General features: G+C 39.1%; 1 protein-coding gene across 3 annotated transcripts in view; it reads left to right on the top strand.

The window, feature by feature from the left end:
* Positions 1-2896: 2896 nt before the first annotated feature.
* Positions 2897-17385, top strand: part of tns2b (tensin 2b) — a 28835-nt gene continuing 14346 nt past the window's right edge. For 2 of the 3 annotated variants that reach the window (XM_072684406.1, XM_072684405.1), the window contains exons 1-3: positions 2897-3315; positions 10436-10541; positions 10913-10950. In XM_072684406.1, the coding sequence (XP_072540507.1) occupies positions 3220-3315; positions 10436-10541; positions 10913-10950 (240 nt within the window). In that variant the 5' untranslated portion in view covers positions 2897-3219. The remainder of the gene's footprint in view (positions 3316-10435; positions 10542-10912; positions 10951-17385) is intronic. The other variant, XM_072684407.1, reaches the window with a different exon arrangement.

The raw sequence follows: 17385 nt of genomic DNA, 5'->3' as shown, positions 1-17385 counted from the left end.
CATATGTTTTAAAACATCAGTTGAACTAAAGCAACTCAAGCTGTAGATAATTTGAAATCTAAAGGAATTCATGCATTTTGAATTTCATTTATTATTATGCATAATTCTTTGGTCCTTTCTTGAAAACTCTGAACTCATTGCCTCCAGTTTCTCACACAGTTTGTTTAATCTCCATAGAAAAAACATTGCCAGTTGAATGGGATACTCTGGAGCAGCTGCACATGAGCTCGACATTGGACATTTCAGGGCTGGAAGGGTATCTGGGGGGCCTATGAAGTGATTAAGGTTGAGTTGGATTGGTCTTTGTGATCCAGAACTAATTATGAATGCTCTCTTCGCTGAATGCAATCAAATCCCAACAGCAATCGTCCAACATCTAGTGTAAAGCCTTTTCATTAGGCCCCATAAAGTTGAGGCTGTCATTGCAGCAAGGGGGAGTGTAAATGCTGTATTATTGCCATTGATTTTAAGAGAAACATTGGATAAGTTGGTGTCCACAAACCTTTGGACATTTGGTGCACTCACAGGCTTTTGCAGAGCTATGTGATTGATCTGTTACCTCAAAGCTCTTAACATATTAACATGTAGCCACACATTACAGTGTGTTGCAGGTGGGTCTGCTCTAATGGCACAGTGATGAGAGAACACAAGACGGGCAGTAATGCTGTCTCTTGGTCACTCCTCTGCTGCTTACTAAATGGCCTTTTTGGTAATGTTATGATTGGTGGGTGTAAGGATGTGTGATGTGTTTAGATGGTGCTATGGTGGAATGTAAACGTGACTATAAAGGGACACGTCTAGCATCACATAAAATGAAAACAAAAGCCTGCAAGCCTGTTCCCCACCACACACACATACACACTGCAACGGTGGTTCTGTTATACCATCCTGATGTTTATACGAGCAGCTTGGGCTAAAATATACAGCAACTGGCACTTTGGCCCCAACACAGCTTGGACTGACCCTGTGTGACTAACAACACGGCTCTCAGAAGATTATTTCTGAGACAGCTGTTGAAAAACCATTTTTTATGAAAGTGAAAGCTTCTGAAACAGTTCAGTTGTTCATGTTTAAACTCTCCATTAAACGCTCTCCTCTATAAGGTTACTGCTTACCCCAAAAGCTCTATATTTTGCTGCATATTGGACTTTTAATTCATTTCTTGCTATAACATATGTATTCTTGTAGTGGATGCTATACTATGTTTACTATATTCCATGCCATAATATACGCTAATTGTATTCCATAGTGTCCATGATGTACTCTTAATACCTAGTATACTCCATGCTTAAATGTATTTGTATTCAATTATAGGCTATAATGTGTTATTACTGTACATTCTACACTTGAATGTACCCTTATGATATACTATGCTAAATGTAATAATCATATGCTATAATGTATTCTTATTATATTCCATGCCATAATTGATTCTTATCACAATATAGTCAATAATGTGTTCTTATTTCTGTGCACCGTATGATATAATGTATTCTTATAGTGCTAGAAAATGTGATTTGTAATGCATTGATGTACTAATTCTCAGCCAGAATATGTCATATGTCTCTAGTTTAGCGATCCTGAGAGCCGGTCAGTTCATATTTGCGAGTTAAGGATTCCAGCAACTCTGCGTGACCAAGTACAGTGAGTAGCAGAATACAGCAGAGATAACCCCACTAACCACACAGAACATCAAACAGTGCAGACCATGCCATAATACACTATGATTGTATACTTAATATATTCTATATTATGTTGACCTCTTATTATGTTTATATGATTATGTTATATATTATGATTGAATGTCCTCTTGTTATATTTACAGCTTTAATTTGCTCTTATTGAATCCTACGGTCTTTTTGCTATTATTATATTTAATGTGATAATGTGTTATATTATATTCCTGTGCTTAATGTACTCTTCTTGTACTTCTTGCCATAATGTGCTTTAAATTCAAAATGAAAAAATAAGTCAATTATTGTGTGAGAGGGAGAAATAGTTTGTGGGCAGTGTTTTGTGTTTTCAGCCTCTAGTGACAGATGCTTACTCTATATGCGCGTGTGTGTGTTACCGTGCTCTCCTGCTGTGCTAGGTGCCTGTACTTGTTGTTTCTGTTGTCTGTGCAGAAGTGCAGTTGGTGCTCAGTGGAGGTCTGTGAGTGTATGACCTCACACAGCTTATAGCTGTTCAGAAGTATCCAGGGAAACACACACACATATCTTAAGCTTTAAATAAGTGCAAATCTGTGCTTTTGAACCCCTTGTTTGCGCAGATATGTGGCACTGTTTGTGTTAGGTCTTCTGATTTGCAGATGATTAGTGGTAAGGTGTGTTTATGTGATTTACTGTAAGAAACTTTTGCTTAGAATATGAGCCATCAGAACTGTGAATGGCTGTACAGTGACATTAAGACCAGTGTTGGGGTGTAGAGCGGATATTGCCAAAGAAATGAGAACAGAAACTGTCATTGTCCTCCATCGATGAATGATGTGAATGATGGGGAGAAGAAAACAGGAAAAGTGAACAGAGCACATAAGGTTTCTTTTTATGCACAACAAGGCCTGAAGAGCGAGAGAGAGAGAGAGAGCAGAGGGACTTGGTGGTAGAGAAGTTTTGTAATACAAGTGTGTGTGTGATGTGTCTGTCTGTGTGTATGTGTGCTGACTCCCTGTGGGTGAACAAAGCTGAATGCCAAAGAGTGGGAACGAATCTGATGTAAGACTTCCAAAAACAGCTGAGAGACAGAGAGAGAGAGACAGCGAAAGAGAGACAGAAAGAGAGAGAGAGAGAGAGAGAGAGAGAGAGAGAGAGCCAAAGAGAGAGAGAGGGTGGGGAGTGACACCAGAGTGTGTTTGAGACACATGCCCCTCAGAGTATGTGTGGGAGAAGGCGAGCAACAGGCAGAGGGAGAACACCTAGAGCGAGTGCAGAAGAGAGAGAGAGAGAGAGAGAGAGAGAGAGAGAGAGAATGTGTGCAAGGAACAGCAGCAGAAGACAGCTCTTACCCCAAACTGGAAGTAACCAGTGAAGGAACGAGGGAGAGAAGGGCAGGGTCCTCCCCACAGTGAAAAAGAGAGCAAAAGGGAACAAAAAAAGGTGTGAGAAGAAGGCATAAGTGAAGTTGTGGAGGGGTGGTGAGGAGCGTGAACAAGAGAGAAGAACAGTGTCAAGAGCGGATAAGTGAGAGAAAGAAAAAGTGAAGAGACAAGAAGTTGCTGGGATGGGCTGTGTGTTCAGTAAGCAGCGTCGGGTGAAGGAGAACATCCCCAAAACACAAGAGTGCACCGAGGATACAGAGATACTCAGCCTTACGGAGGTAGGTGTGTGTGTATGTCTGTACATGTGCCCATGGGGTCAAGCATAGGTCACTGGATCTGCGCATTGGAAAATGAACATGTGCTGTTAGTGTAGTATAGTGTCAGAGTGTCATAGAGTTTCGTTCCAACAGCCTCTTATTACACATGCACAGTAATGTGATAAAGGTAGGACACCACTTAAAAGCCTATGTGTTTTTAATATATTGATCAAATGTGGGCATTTGATATTCATTTAAACAATATTGGGAGATTGAGATAATATGACTAAACCCTTAAAAATCATTTGTAAAATGTAATGAATAACATTTTCTGTGAGGGGAAAAGCTAGAACACCCCCCAAAAAATCACACAAGCTGCAGATGATTAGAACATCCTAAGAGGGGATTTTGGAGAAGCCTCTCTTGTTTAAACCTCAGACATTTGATTTAGTTTGGGTAAAGTGAGTGTTATTACCATAGTGAGGCCTTCAGAGAGAAGGTTGTAGCAGGTGAGTCCGGGAAGGGATTTAAAAGTGCAACAACTGCCAGCAGTCTAACAGCAGACCACAAAATGTGTAAAAGCCTCCAACAATCCTAAAATGTCATCACAGGATCTACAGGTAGCTCTAGACACAGCAGAAGTCCTAGACCAAGACCAGGACATATGGGTGCAAAGTTGAATTATTTGGACATATAAGGACATGTTTGCCTAAACCAGACACTGCATTTAAGCAGAGGAACCCGTATCAACTGTGAAGCATGGAGGTGGAAATGTCATGGTTTGGGGTTGCCTCGTTCCTTCACTGGTCTGCAGTAAGACCTGGAGACCACTCCAACATAGAATGCACTAGGACTTATTTATTGTATTAGAGGGCAAATGTGAGACTGTCTGTCCAAAAACTAAAGCTGAAAAATCACAGCTGAAAGGAATTCTGCATGGAGGAGTGGGGAAAACCTCCAAGTTGATGTCAGAGACTGGTACATCATTATAGGAACGTCTAACTGAAGTTATTTTAGCCAAGGGGGGAAATGACCAGATAGTAGGACATAGGGTGTCTTAACTTAATTACATTTTACACACTAATAAAGATCAAATGTCCGTATCTTCAAGTATATTAAAAAGTACAAATGGGATGTCTTAGCTTTTTCACGTGGCTGTATGGTTATACCAGCAAAGTGAATTAATAGTGGTATCTATTGGTGGTATTTAATGATATCAGTGTCTTTAATTGAGTTTTACAGCTAATTCTGTTGTGCATTGCAATATATAGGCTTTTGCTATCTGTCCTTTGCATTATATGGGCAGAGAGAGATTTGTTCTCTAAAGCCAAAATGAATGGTGTAAATGAGGGAAAATATTGTTCATGCAGAGTTGAAATTGTAGAGAGATTCATGAACACGGTTCTGGTTATAAATAGTCATATGAACATTAAATATTAACAGTCCAGGTGTTGTTTTAATCTTTTGCCACCTATATTTATTATTCAGTCCTCCTAATGCACAAAGCATTGTAAATAAACTGCTGTTTAGTTTAGCAGATCTTGTGGCTTCCCTCACGGTTCTATTTTAGGGCCTAAGATACTGATGTTAATTATGATAGTAATGTGGTTATGAGAGTAGCGAAGTGTGGGCTTAAACCTGAATCATGGTGTGCATGGTTTGTAGCAGTGCTTGTCTGTGTGTGTGATGAGTATGTTGGATTTCTAGTAAAGCTTGGTCAGTTGCATGGCTCCAGATTGGCTTTAGTGGGCCTCTACGGCCTCAGTACAACCTGACACCAACACCACAGGAAATATGATATTAACAGCATGTGTGTGTAAATGGAGTAATCCTCTGGGTATATAACACACCATTTCAGCATTACCTATGAGACTGTGTCACTTCACTTGAGCATTCACTGACCTCGTCGACAACATGATTTGAAGCAGGAACTTTTGGAAATTTTGTCTGCAGTTGTGCAAAACAGGCATGAATGTGTACGTTATGCAAGTGCGACCTAACGGATGGGAATGCTTCCTATCTGTATTATTAGTGTAGTGGAAAGGGATTTAGCATGAAGACTCCTGTCTCTGTGCCCACACACAAACACACACGTTTCCCAGAGTTACAGTGGACACTCAGGGATAAAAATAAATGGTGGAATTCTGGGACGGTGGAGGCATACCGACCTGCAGGCATGCACTTCCCACCTGCTGCCGTCTGACCCTGCCTAGAATATTTTGTGTGTGTGTGTGTGTGACTGGGCTGGAGTTTCAGTTACAAGGATTCATGATCTGCCACTTCAAAATGTCACCAGCAAAATTTGTCACAGACAGAAAACAGGTTTGTGCTTTCTACAGTGCAGAATGTTATTAAGAAATGGTATTTCGAGGGACTGTAGAGGTCAGGGAGAAGCCTGGAAAACCAAGAAATCTCATATACTGTTTAAAAAGGTATTCAAAACCCTCATATTAGGGCCAGAAACCATAGTAAAGGTTTGACTCAGGCAAGATGGTGATGCACTGCAGCATTACGTGAACAAGCCTAATTTAATGGAAACATCATAAAAAGGAGAAATTACCTGTGACCTCATCACAAACCCCAGCACTTGAAGTATGCTACAAAACATTGATACAAGCCAAGTGCAGTGAATAGATGAAGTCTAAATAGAACTCTTTATCAACAATCAGCCAAGGAGGGACTGCATTTCATGAAAAGAACACATTGCCAATTGTGATGCATGGGGGTGGTTGCAGCCAGTGGCATTGGCAATATTACACAGTTGAAGGGAAAAATGGATTCCCCAAAATCCCAGCAAATCCTAGATGCCAAAGTGATACGATCTGTGACAGCTTCTTCAACAAGATAATCACAACCACCATAGACTACCTGAAGAGACACAAACTGAACTTATGAAATAGCCGCCCCTGTCCCCTGACCCAAATATCATAAATATCAATATCACTAAAGCCAGACTCTGCAAAGTTTGCATTAGGATTTTCTGAAAATATTGTTTTTAGTGTTTAATCATTTAAAATGTGTCATTTGGTCCTATGTGCCCAAACTTTTGCATTAGATTGTATGTACACATGTATGTACACACACACAGATGGGTGACAAAAGAAAAAACAACAACAAAGTGTTTTAGTGAAGTGTTGAGCCACAAGCCACCTGGACAGCTTTCATATGCACCATTGTCGCTGCAAATGTGGTCCTGGAGAGCCAGTCTCCATCACAGTTTGGGGATTTTCTTGCTCAAACACACCTGATTTAACTCCTCTGTAAATGGCCAGGTTTAGTTGGTGAGCAAGGAGATCACCAACCTGTGCTGGACACTAGAACCCTGTACTACAGTCTTTAGACCTGTACTGGACACCATTCTTCCATAAAACATTCCTTCCTTCAGCTGGTGTTCTGATGATGGGGGTGGAGAGCGCTGTCTAACACATTGGTCCAAGATCTCCCATAGGTGTTCAACTGTGTTGAAATCTGGTGACTGAAATTTTCATACTCATGAAACCTTTCAGTTACTCCTGTTACCCCTTATGCCCAGTAGATGGGGGCATCCTCATGCTTATCCTCAAACTGAGGTTCCTGCCATTCCATGATTAACAAGAATTAGTCTTCCAGCATCACTTACATCTATTATTCTTACAATCCTCTTTCAAAGTTTTACTGGCTTCATGACTTTACTTGCTTCTGATCCAAAAACATCCACATGTGTTTTCATCCATTCTTCCACTGTGAGACGGTGTGTGACTCAATGTTGTAGGTCTTTAAGGATGTGGAGCTGATCAGGGTGCCCTTATTAAGAAAGGAAACAGATGATGAAAAGACATTTTGCAAATCAAACTGCTGAAGCTCCAGAGTCCACACCTCCACATCAGTGAGTGTGTTTGAGATTATTTGGATAGTGAGAAGCAGAAAATGCTCCAATGTCTACGTCTGTACTTAGAGATGTAGTAAAGCCTCCCTGCAGATTTTGGCAAATGGAAGCAGTAATAAAGATAAAGGGTCTGATAGTATGTTTAGTTGATGAGGCTTCTGTGTCCTTTTCTGTAAAGAACATAAGGGTTCGGTTCTAAAATGCATTCAAATATATTTGACCAGTTTCTGTTTCACAGTAAAATGAGCTTTTGGAAGTGAGCTTTACGCACTTTAAAAACTTCAGTGCTATATGGCGATTTGTCTGCCGTTATTACAGAAAGACAATTTCTATTTTGGGGTTAAATGGAATTACAATGTATGGTTAATACCTAAAGTGTTTGGAGTGAAACTCTATTCTAGTGATGCCAAAGCATTTAAAGCTGTTTTCAATCCATTCACATCAGTCAATCAGTCAAAACACCCTCTCTTTCTCTCTCTCTTTAAACTCAAAGACAGCTTTATTGGCATGTCCACTGGCACATGCTATTAAGCTACGTTGTTGCTAAAGTATTTATTAGTATCTGTTTATCACACATCAGTTTATTAATCAGTCAGTGCTCTCTCTCTCTCTTACTCTTGATGTCACATTTCAAGCAACAGTGCTGGTGCTGACAAGCCAGCCAGAAGGCATGTGTGTGTGCTGGGGGAGGGAAACAGAGGGAAATGCTTTAGTCATGAGTGTGGATTTGGCTGGGGAGAGAGAGAGAGAGAGAGAGAGAGAGAGAGAGAGAGAGAGGGAGATGCACCAGAAGCTGTCTGTACTAGCACAACTGCACAATCTAAACAAAACACCATACTGTAACTGCAATGTATCTTACATTACATTAAAAACTGATCAACACTGTCATGCAAAAACCCTGTATCTCCACAGAAAAAAAATCACTTTCAGTGGAAGCTTAAGTAAAATATTTTATTCCACGTAATTTGGGGGCATTTCTATTGGTCCATTCATCCTGACATTTTAACACAAATAAATAAATAAATAAAAACACAAAACACTTACTTTGGTCAGGGATTGGTCAGGATCCTGCTGGAAAATCCAGCTCAAGACCAGCTTTTGCTGGTAGCTGGTTTCGGATGGTCTCAGCTGGTCATCCAGGCAAAAACATACCTTAAGCTGGTAAACCAGCTCTTGACGAGAGTATGTTGCATTTGATTTTGTACATGCATGACCAGCATCACCCATCTTGGTCTTGCTGGTCATACTGGTCAACCATTTTGACAACGTTGGTCATGCTGGCCGACTGAATTGGTCTTGCTGGTCATGCTGCTCAACCAGCTTGGCTATGCTTGTCAGTCTGCATGGTCAAGCTTGGTCATACTGGTTGTCTAAAGACCAGTTAAACCATCAAATCCAAACATACAACTGTGACTCTGCTGGTATGCTGGTCAAGAGCTAAGCTGTTTTCTTCAGCAGGAGATGCTCACAGCAGTAGAAATTAAACAACTGCATGATTACCTAGAGGCCTTGTTTGCATATTCCCCACAGCAAAGACCTTCTGCATATGTAACATGATGTTTATGCCTCTGAGTAATAAAAGATCTGAAAACAGCAGTTTCTACTGATTTACGTTCAGTAGATGGCGCCATCGTGAAAAGAAAGCGGACCGTCATGCAGTTCGTTGTCGAGTGTGTTCAGGAATCAAGGGAGATATCTGAGCAGATTGAAGCTGCAGTGGCAGTGTTTGAGTTGTAACGAACCAGCCAAAGTAAACTTTTAGACAGCTGGTCGTTAAGCTGTGTGATCAGTGCCCAGCCCTCAATTCTGATGCAGTTATTTCCGTAGAGTAAGCTAGAGCCTAGAGGATTGTTTATTGATGCATTAAGCCTGCTCTTGATCAGTCCTATTAAACATTCTCTTATGTCACTGAATGCACATCATGTTCCCGTTTAAATCCTTGACTTAAACATAGCTACTATTAAACTAGTGTATAATTTGTGTGGTTATGGTGGAGAGGAGTTTCAGTGTTTAAGTGGTTTATATGGAGGGTGTTTAGGTTTAGTGTTAGTGTGTTTAGGGCACCAGCATTACCGTGTGTATGAAAGATCCTCTTTTATATTTAAGGGAGTGAGTTTAAACCCAGCATTATGCCAGAATTGGCATGTGTTGCTCCTGGGCTCCCTCTACAGTCAGGAGGTGTAACTCGTGCTTTCAGCCACCCCTATAGGACACACTTTACACATGCATTTCTGAACAAGCTGAGCGATACAGAATCATAACTGAAAGTGCAAGAGGGATAAGGACAGACACAGTAGAGTAATATTTCAGGATTTTACGCAATATGAGTTGTACTGTGTTACAGTTCTCGTGGACCCACTTTACCAAAGCAAAGATATCAACAATAGAAACTACAGAAATGCTATTTTCTCTATTACAAGTCAATGGAGCAATTTTGAATGTTTTGAATTTTAAGGTGAAATGCTACATAATATTTCTGTACATCTGGAAATAAACAAGTAAATGATGAAGAAATGTTAAGAGTTCATATTTTATATCAAAGCTGTGTTATTTCTAGCTAATTTGCTGAAAAAAATGTAAGCACATTTGTGACATGTTTAGGCTTTTTACAAAAAGGTCACATCATTTTGAGCCTTTGCGCTTTCCTTAAAGCTTGTGTTTTAATGACCCTTAGGTGAACTTGATCAGAGGCTTTTGCACAAACCTGGAAGGTCCATTCAGCTCAAGTGCATATTGTCATTAAAGCTAAAGATGGACAATCCCCCAAATACCAACACATTCTGAAATCTGTTAGGGGTCTGTGTACCTTTGGTCATTAGTTCTCTAAAATTGTTAGGATGATAATATTTTTTGTAATGAAAAGTTGATTTAAATGAGAAAAAGCTGTAAGAAAAGTGCTGTAAGAAAGACATTTTCAGTAGTGGTCTTAGACATTTGGTCCCCATGGTATGTTTAAAAAAAACTGTCCACACAATAGTTTTGAATCCACTCAAGATATCTCACAATCAAGATCTTACAAGCAGGGAAGAAATAATGCATCAAAAGCAAACATTTTGGTCACACAACATGTTTTCATTGTATGAACTGCTCTGCATGCACTGACGTTTGAGGAAGAAGGCTGTTTACACAGTTTTATTGTGTATTATTTCAGCCATTTTTAGGCTTTTTGTTAGTATACTTTGCAAACAAAACTGAGAAACGTACAGTATGTCCCCAGAGAGGGACCATGACAGTGTGTGGGTATTTATTTGTGTTTGTTTGTTTGTGTGTGTTCAGTTGGGGGAGGCTGAATCACACTCTATCCAAGGAAGAAAGAAACAGAAGAAGCAGCAGTGTGCTCTGTGCACACAGACCCTAGACAGTGATGGAGTCTACTGTAAAGGTAGCACACACACAACGCACATCCCTCCTATGTGCCCTTACAGGTGTATGCACCATTACAGTATTTGGTAGATGCTCTTATTCAGAACAGACGTTACAGAGTTTTAAGGAATCAATCCCCAGTCTAGCACAATGAGGCCAGCTGTGGGCGACGGTGTTACTCGTCACACTATACCAGCCATTGTTTTATGGAACGAATAAGACATCCTTTACATTTTTGTCTTTTTTCACATTGAAAGAACCAGAAAAAACTGAACCTGTCAATGTAACATAGTTTATTACATAACTCTAACATAACTCCAGACATTTAAAGGTTAATGCATGCAAGATGGATGTGGACATTCACACTGATCGTTTCATTTTCTCCTGCAGAATGCAAAACTGCAGCTTATAATAACCATGAGACAAAGGTAAGAAAGTAACTTCACCCCTCCACCCTCACTGAAAGAGCTCTCAAATGTGTACCAGTAACACAAGCTAATTGCTAAAAGCTCATTTGGCTCGAATGTGTGACAGCACAAACACTTGAATACGAATCTGATAAGATTTGTCTGAGATATACAAGACATTTGACCAGCTACAAGGAATTTCTCATAAAAATACATTGTTAACGTAACATATGTTTTTGTACTTGAATGTACAAAAACATATGTAAGTTTTGTGAATTGTTATATCTAGGTATTAGCTTAATCCTAGCAGTATGTCAGCTTAATGTAAGCTAGTACATTTTCACTAGCTAGAATATTTTTTTAAGTTGCTGTGGACGGGAGCATCTGCAAATACTGCAAATGTAAACTGCAATGTAAAAACATTGTTGCTCTCCAAAAAATGGTGTAAGCTAATGTCAAGGGATTATTTAGTATTTATAAGGTTATTTTAGATTATTTGTAGTTATCTATTGGTGGTGAAATGTTCACATATTGTAATAGGCAGCTGTTAAAACAGGGACACACAGTGTCACTGATACAAAGCACCAAAATCTATTTGAGATAGCACCCTCTTGTGGAGATGCTAATATTCAGCTACAGAGCTTCAGAGTTACAGACCAGGTCCGCGAGGTGCTTCTCATCTAAATAAAATGAGAGAAATGTTTTTTAGTGGAGATACAGTGGATGTTTTTGTTTACTGCTTATTTATGTTGGGTGAAACATCTATGATAAGTGGATCAATAAAATTATCCAAAATGGCCAGAAACCATGTCAACCTATGTTTTCCCATTAAATTCTGGTAACAGTAAGGAAAGTTACCATTTATGACATAGGAGGTTTTTGTGAATTGATACTGAGAAAATACAAATGGGACATAAAACATTGCCCCATACCTTAGCATTATATCAACATAAACATGTGTATGTGTGTTTGTTTGTGTTTCCTTCTACTTCTGTAAATATCTGTGACCTGGCCGCTGGCCCTGTTATGTCACATTATTAGAGGATTATCATTCTGATGCTCTGATGTAAACACACTCTGATGTAAAGTGCGTTCTGGAAACTGGCTTTAATGCAGATGAATGATTGTATGTAAGCTGTGGTTGCTTGCAGTGACTATGTTAATCTCTTAGGGCCTGTATGTAAACCGTCTTGCAACTCATTGCTCACTCATAACTACTTCATACATGTTATGGATATTTCCTCACTGTCATGCAAAAACCTTGTGTCTCCAAAATGGCATGTTTGCAGGAGAAAAAGAAAATTCAGTGTCAAAAAGTGTCCAAGTTATTTTGTAGCATTTTCATTAGTCTATTCACCATGAAATTGTGACTCAACGTAAAGGATAACTAACAGATTTTAAATGTCGTCAAAAACTGAGAGGACAAAAAGGAGACAGTGTGGCAGCGATCATACACAGTTTCATAGCAGCTACTGGATAAAGGATTGTAGTTGCTGAATAAAGGGTTAACAGACAGAAACAGTCATTCAGCACAGAGCAGCTGTTACACCCTCATAGTGGAACCTCAAAGTGGAACATCAGGTCAGTGTTCTCTGGTTTCTCTCGCCCTCTGTAGTGAATGACGGAGAGAGAGCAAGTTTGGGGTGTGGGTGTCCTGGGCAGAATGGGAGGGGAGCGTGAGTGTATGTGTATGGGGGGAGAACAGGACTAGAGTGTGTTCACTGTGCTGTCAGCACTGTCGTCAGGGACAGCAGCGGAGAACTCTCATCTCAAAGGTAAAAACCCCTTTACATTACCCTCTCAAAAAACGTTCAGGACGAGGACGTTTTGGATTGGTTTCGGTTCATTTTTGTGAGAATTAGAGACTCTAAAGAGAAGAGGATGATAAGATCTGACTACTGTCTGTGATATATTAACTAATACAGGGTAGATTAGCATGTTTTAAGTACATTAAGAACATGGACTTATCAAATGATAAAGGAAGTCCAGTATACAGAGATAATCTAGAGATTCTCATTCATACTGTCCTAGTCTTTAATCAGTCTTGTGGGTGAGTGTATATTAATGTCTTTGGTGTTTTGAGGGTGGGGGGTGTGTAGGGTGTGTGGGCGTGGTCCGTTATTAGCCTGCTGAGACAGGATGTAGTAAAGGGATTCTTATGTGTCTCATTATCAGACTCCTTTCCTGTGGGGCCTGAACTATACTTCCCTTAATGCGCCAGGTCTCACTCATTTTAATCTAGTATTACAGTGTTACAACGGGTAGTTGAAAAGCATACTGACCATGTTTGATGCAAGGAGAGTAGTGTTAAATTTATAGCCATGCATGCACACATGCAGGAAGCAGCTCGGCCCAGCTGATTATCTGAAATAGAATTATGGAAATAGTTCTGTAAGGCCAGCAAGCATTTCACTCATCTGCCATCGTGGCTCTCTCAGCTGTTCTTACTTTCTCTTTTTTTCTCTTCACTCATGATGAATGCTCTGTCTCTCTGCTGAAGCATTTCTTTTTTCTTTTTCTCACTTTTTCTACACTCCATTCTTCGTCTCTCTCTGTTTCTTCTCCTTTATTGTCCTCCTCTTTTCTCTCAGATTCTCTTCTACTCTTTACTTTCTTCTCTTCTCCTATTCTTGTGTCCTGTCATTTCTTCTCTCATCTTTTCTTTACCTTTATTCTCCTCTCTTCACTTATCTTCTCTTCTCTTCTGCTCTCTTCTTCTCTAGTACTACTACTAGTAGTAGTAGTAGTAGTAATATACATAGTAGCAGCAATAATAGTAGCAGTAGTAGTACTAGTAGTAATAGTGGTAGTAGTAACAGAAATAGTAGCAGCAGAAGTAGTAGCAGTACTAGTACTAATAGTAGTAATGGAAGCAATAGCTGCAGTAGTAGAAGTATCAGTAGTAGTAGTAGTAGTAGTAGTAGTAGTAATAACAAAAACAGCAGCAGTGATAGCAGTAGCATTAGTAGTAATAGTAGTACTAGTAGTTGTAGTAATAGAAATAGTAGCAGCAATAGTAGCAGCAGTAGTAGTAACAGTAGTAGTAATTAAAATAGTGTCTGCAATGGTAGTAGTAATAGTAGCAGCAGTAGTAAAAGTAGTTGTAATAGCAATAGCAGCAGCAGTAGTAGTACCAGTAGTAATAGCAATAGTAATAGTAGTAGCACTAATAGAAATAGTAGTGATAGTATTAGTAGTGGTATTAGAAATAGCAGCAGCAGTAGTAATAGTAGTAGTACTAATAGAAATAGTAGTAGTGGCAATAGAAATAGCAGCAGCAGTAGTAATAGTAGTACTAATAGAAATAGTAGAAATAGTAGTAGTAGTGGTAATAGAAATAGCAGCAGCAGTAGTAGTGATAGTAGTAGCAATAGTAATAGTAGTAGCAGTAGTAATAGTAGTAGTATCAATAGACATAGCAGCAGCAGTAGTAGTAGCAGTAGTAGTAATTAAAATTGTAGCAGGAGTAGTAGTAGTGGTAACCCTGTTGCTGTTACTAGCACACAAGTTTGCTGTCCAAGTGTCCTATAAGTCTACTGGAGTCTGATCCACTATTGATGTGAGTCAGAAATCCATTTTTACTGATGCATTGTGGTAATGTCTAGTGGTGTTCTGGGGCCTATAGACAGCCACTTAACTACAAATGCCCTCCAGGAGAATGTAGCCATGGTATTTCTAACCTTGACCCACTGGCCGCTTTATTACAGAGCCTATTATCTTTATTTTTCACAAATCTCTGAAACATCTGCATTTACCGATTCAGTGTTTGGTAACTCTTTGAAGCCCTTCATTGTGCTGGCTGATTTTGTTAGACTTCTTCAGTTGTGCTTAACAGTCATTTTTAGATTCTTTTTAAACCAACAAAGTCTGTTTAATGACTTTATACACTGTTGTGTTATAAATATGCTGCAACTCTCTCACTGTTGGCTCAGATCTTGTTTTTATGTAGTGCTTCAGAAGACACAAAGTCATAGTGTGTAAGAACTGAGAGGTATTTCAATCACACAGTTGTTGCTGAGCAGAAAGGTGTAAGACTTTGCAGAGTAAATCATTGATGTGAAGCCTGAGGTAAACATACAGACACTTAACACATGAATGTATGTTCATGCACACACACACACACACACACACATAAACATTAGTGTTAACCATTAACAGATGTCTCCCAGTGTGACAATAACTCTAATGAAGACTCAGAGGATGTCTTTAAAACTAGGGGTACTCAGTAGCACAAAATAACCAGTACTATTCACACGCATGCATTTTCTATCAAGTACTACAAAAACACACATCCTTCCATCCTTATCCACAAGCACACTAGTTAGAGACTAGTCATAAACTGGCACAGCTGGGAGGTACAGCTGAGTATTGTTTGCATAACAAGGATAGGAGACTTTATGTTTACAGAAAATGGACCCAAGAGGAATGTAAATTTTAATGAACGAATCATCAGTAAACAAAATGCGCACAAACATCACAACTGAGTTAATTGTAACAGATGGAGGGCCTTAAAAACTGTGAATTGATACAACCTAAACACATATAGAATATCTACAACCACATGTATAGATGTATTTGACATTATTACATTAAAGACATTATCACATCAAACACTGGCCAAAATATGTCTGATCACAAAGTAGAAGAGCAGGTATCACTGGAATGTGTTATATGTGTACGTTTGTGATGAATCTGTAGATAAACAACTGCTTTTAATTTAAATGGGGGCATAAGCCTTCTTACTGTTAAACTGTGTTGAAACTAACCCCACCGTGTGGGGGCTGTACTTTAGCCTTTGTTAGCTCTCACTGTGAGTTTACAGGCCTCAAAATGTCTCTGTAGTGATTTATGTGATTAATACACACAAATACTTGTTGGTACAAAAACAGTCCATAGGGTAAATCTCAAGATTTACAGATGAGGTTGCTATGAGAATACAAAAAGACAACCTCTCTTAGTTTACCATTCAGTACCATACACACTGGTTTGCCACCCAGTACCATACACGCAGTAGTTCAGCAACCAATACCATCCCCATACACACTACAGTTCTCCTGAACTCTTTCATCTTTCTCTCTTCCTGTTTTCAGAGAACTGCTTAACATTTAGCCAGAGGGTTTAACACGTTTTTGAGCGTGTGTGTGTGTGTGTGTACATGTGGGCCTGTAAGTGTGTCTGTTGTGGTTTATGAGTGTTGAAGGCAGTTGAAAACAGTGAAATTGGCATGTGATTGTCCAGTTAGTTTTGGCCACAAGAAACTAAGAGGAGTGAGTGGAAGAGCGAGGCAAGACAGAGAAGAGAGGGATCAGATCACATGTGAATCAGATGTGCGTTATGGCTCCTCACCTTGAGCACAGCCCAGGCGTGCTGTGCTGGGCTCCTGTGCTGTCCTGCTGGAATGTTGGCTGGATGGCAGGACGTTAGGCTCTGTTTGCTCTGCTCAGCAGATGTTTCTCATTCTGAATAAAGCAGTCCAGCTATCATATCTCAGCTACTGCACCAAGACTGTTTAACCACAAAACACGTCTATTACCAGAAATATCTTATGTTAATTACGTTATTGACTTATCACACAATATAGTGACATGTCTTCACTAGTTTTTCTGTCATTGCTTTTGCCCATTGTGTTTTCAGAAAGATACTCATTTAAAAAAACTTAAAAAAAAACATCTAAAATGTTAATTGCTCTTTAAAAGAGTGTATTTGCATTTTTATGCTGTTATGTTATCGTTATATCAGTGGCTTAAAATTACATTAATATTGTTTATCACAATCATTTCTAAAACAATATATCACCAAAAAAATGTTTTCATGACAGGCGTATATCCGTGTTATGAGGAAAGTCCTCTGTAGTTGTTTGGCATATGCTAATATTATTAGCAAACCTGTTGAAAGTCATTACAGTTAGATTAATAGGTTTAGTATCAGGTTTAATGTTTGGACTGGAATTACATTTTAGGGTTGAGGGTGAAGTTAAAACTATTTGATACATAGTTAGGGGTGTAAGAAAATATTGATATATCAGAGTATCCTAATATTAAGTTTTGCAGTACTGTACTGTATTAATTTGCAAAAACATAGTATTGTTTTTAAAATTATTAGTTTACATACAAAGATTGGTGGCAGACATTGGTGGCAAAGATTTTGTGCTTAAACCCACACCTCTAGATAGTAGTGTTGTACTCTTTCTTCAGATCCCACTGTTACTTTTAATAGCATAAAAAGTAAACTTTTCATTTACTTACATTTTATGCATGTGATTGTGTGTGTTTTTATACTATGATCATTTTCCTAAAATTCAAAATATATGGCCTGGTATCGGAATATATCACAGTATATTAAATATTTGAGGTACTTCCCTATACACAGAATAAGTGTACTGACTCTTCATTGTACTGATGGTCTATTTGATTTGACAAATTTTTGGTCACATGTCATTTTTCTACTTTTATTCAC

This window comes from Salminus brasiliensis, chromosome 7 (assembly GCF_030463535.1).
Source record: "Salminus brasiliensis chromosome 7, fSalBra1.hap2, whole genome shotgun sequence".
Classification (NCBI taxonomy): domain Eukaryota; kingdom Metazoa; phylum Chordata; class Actinopteri; order Characiformes; family Bryconidae; genus Salminus; species Salminus brasiliensis.
This window is presented reverse-complemented; position numbering and strand designations above follow the sequence as displayed.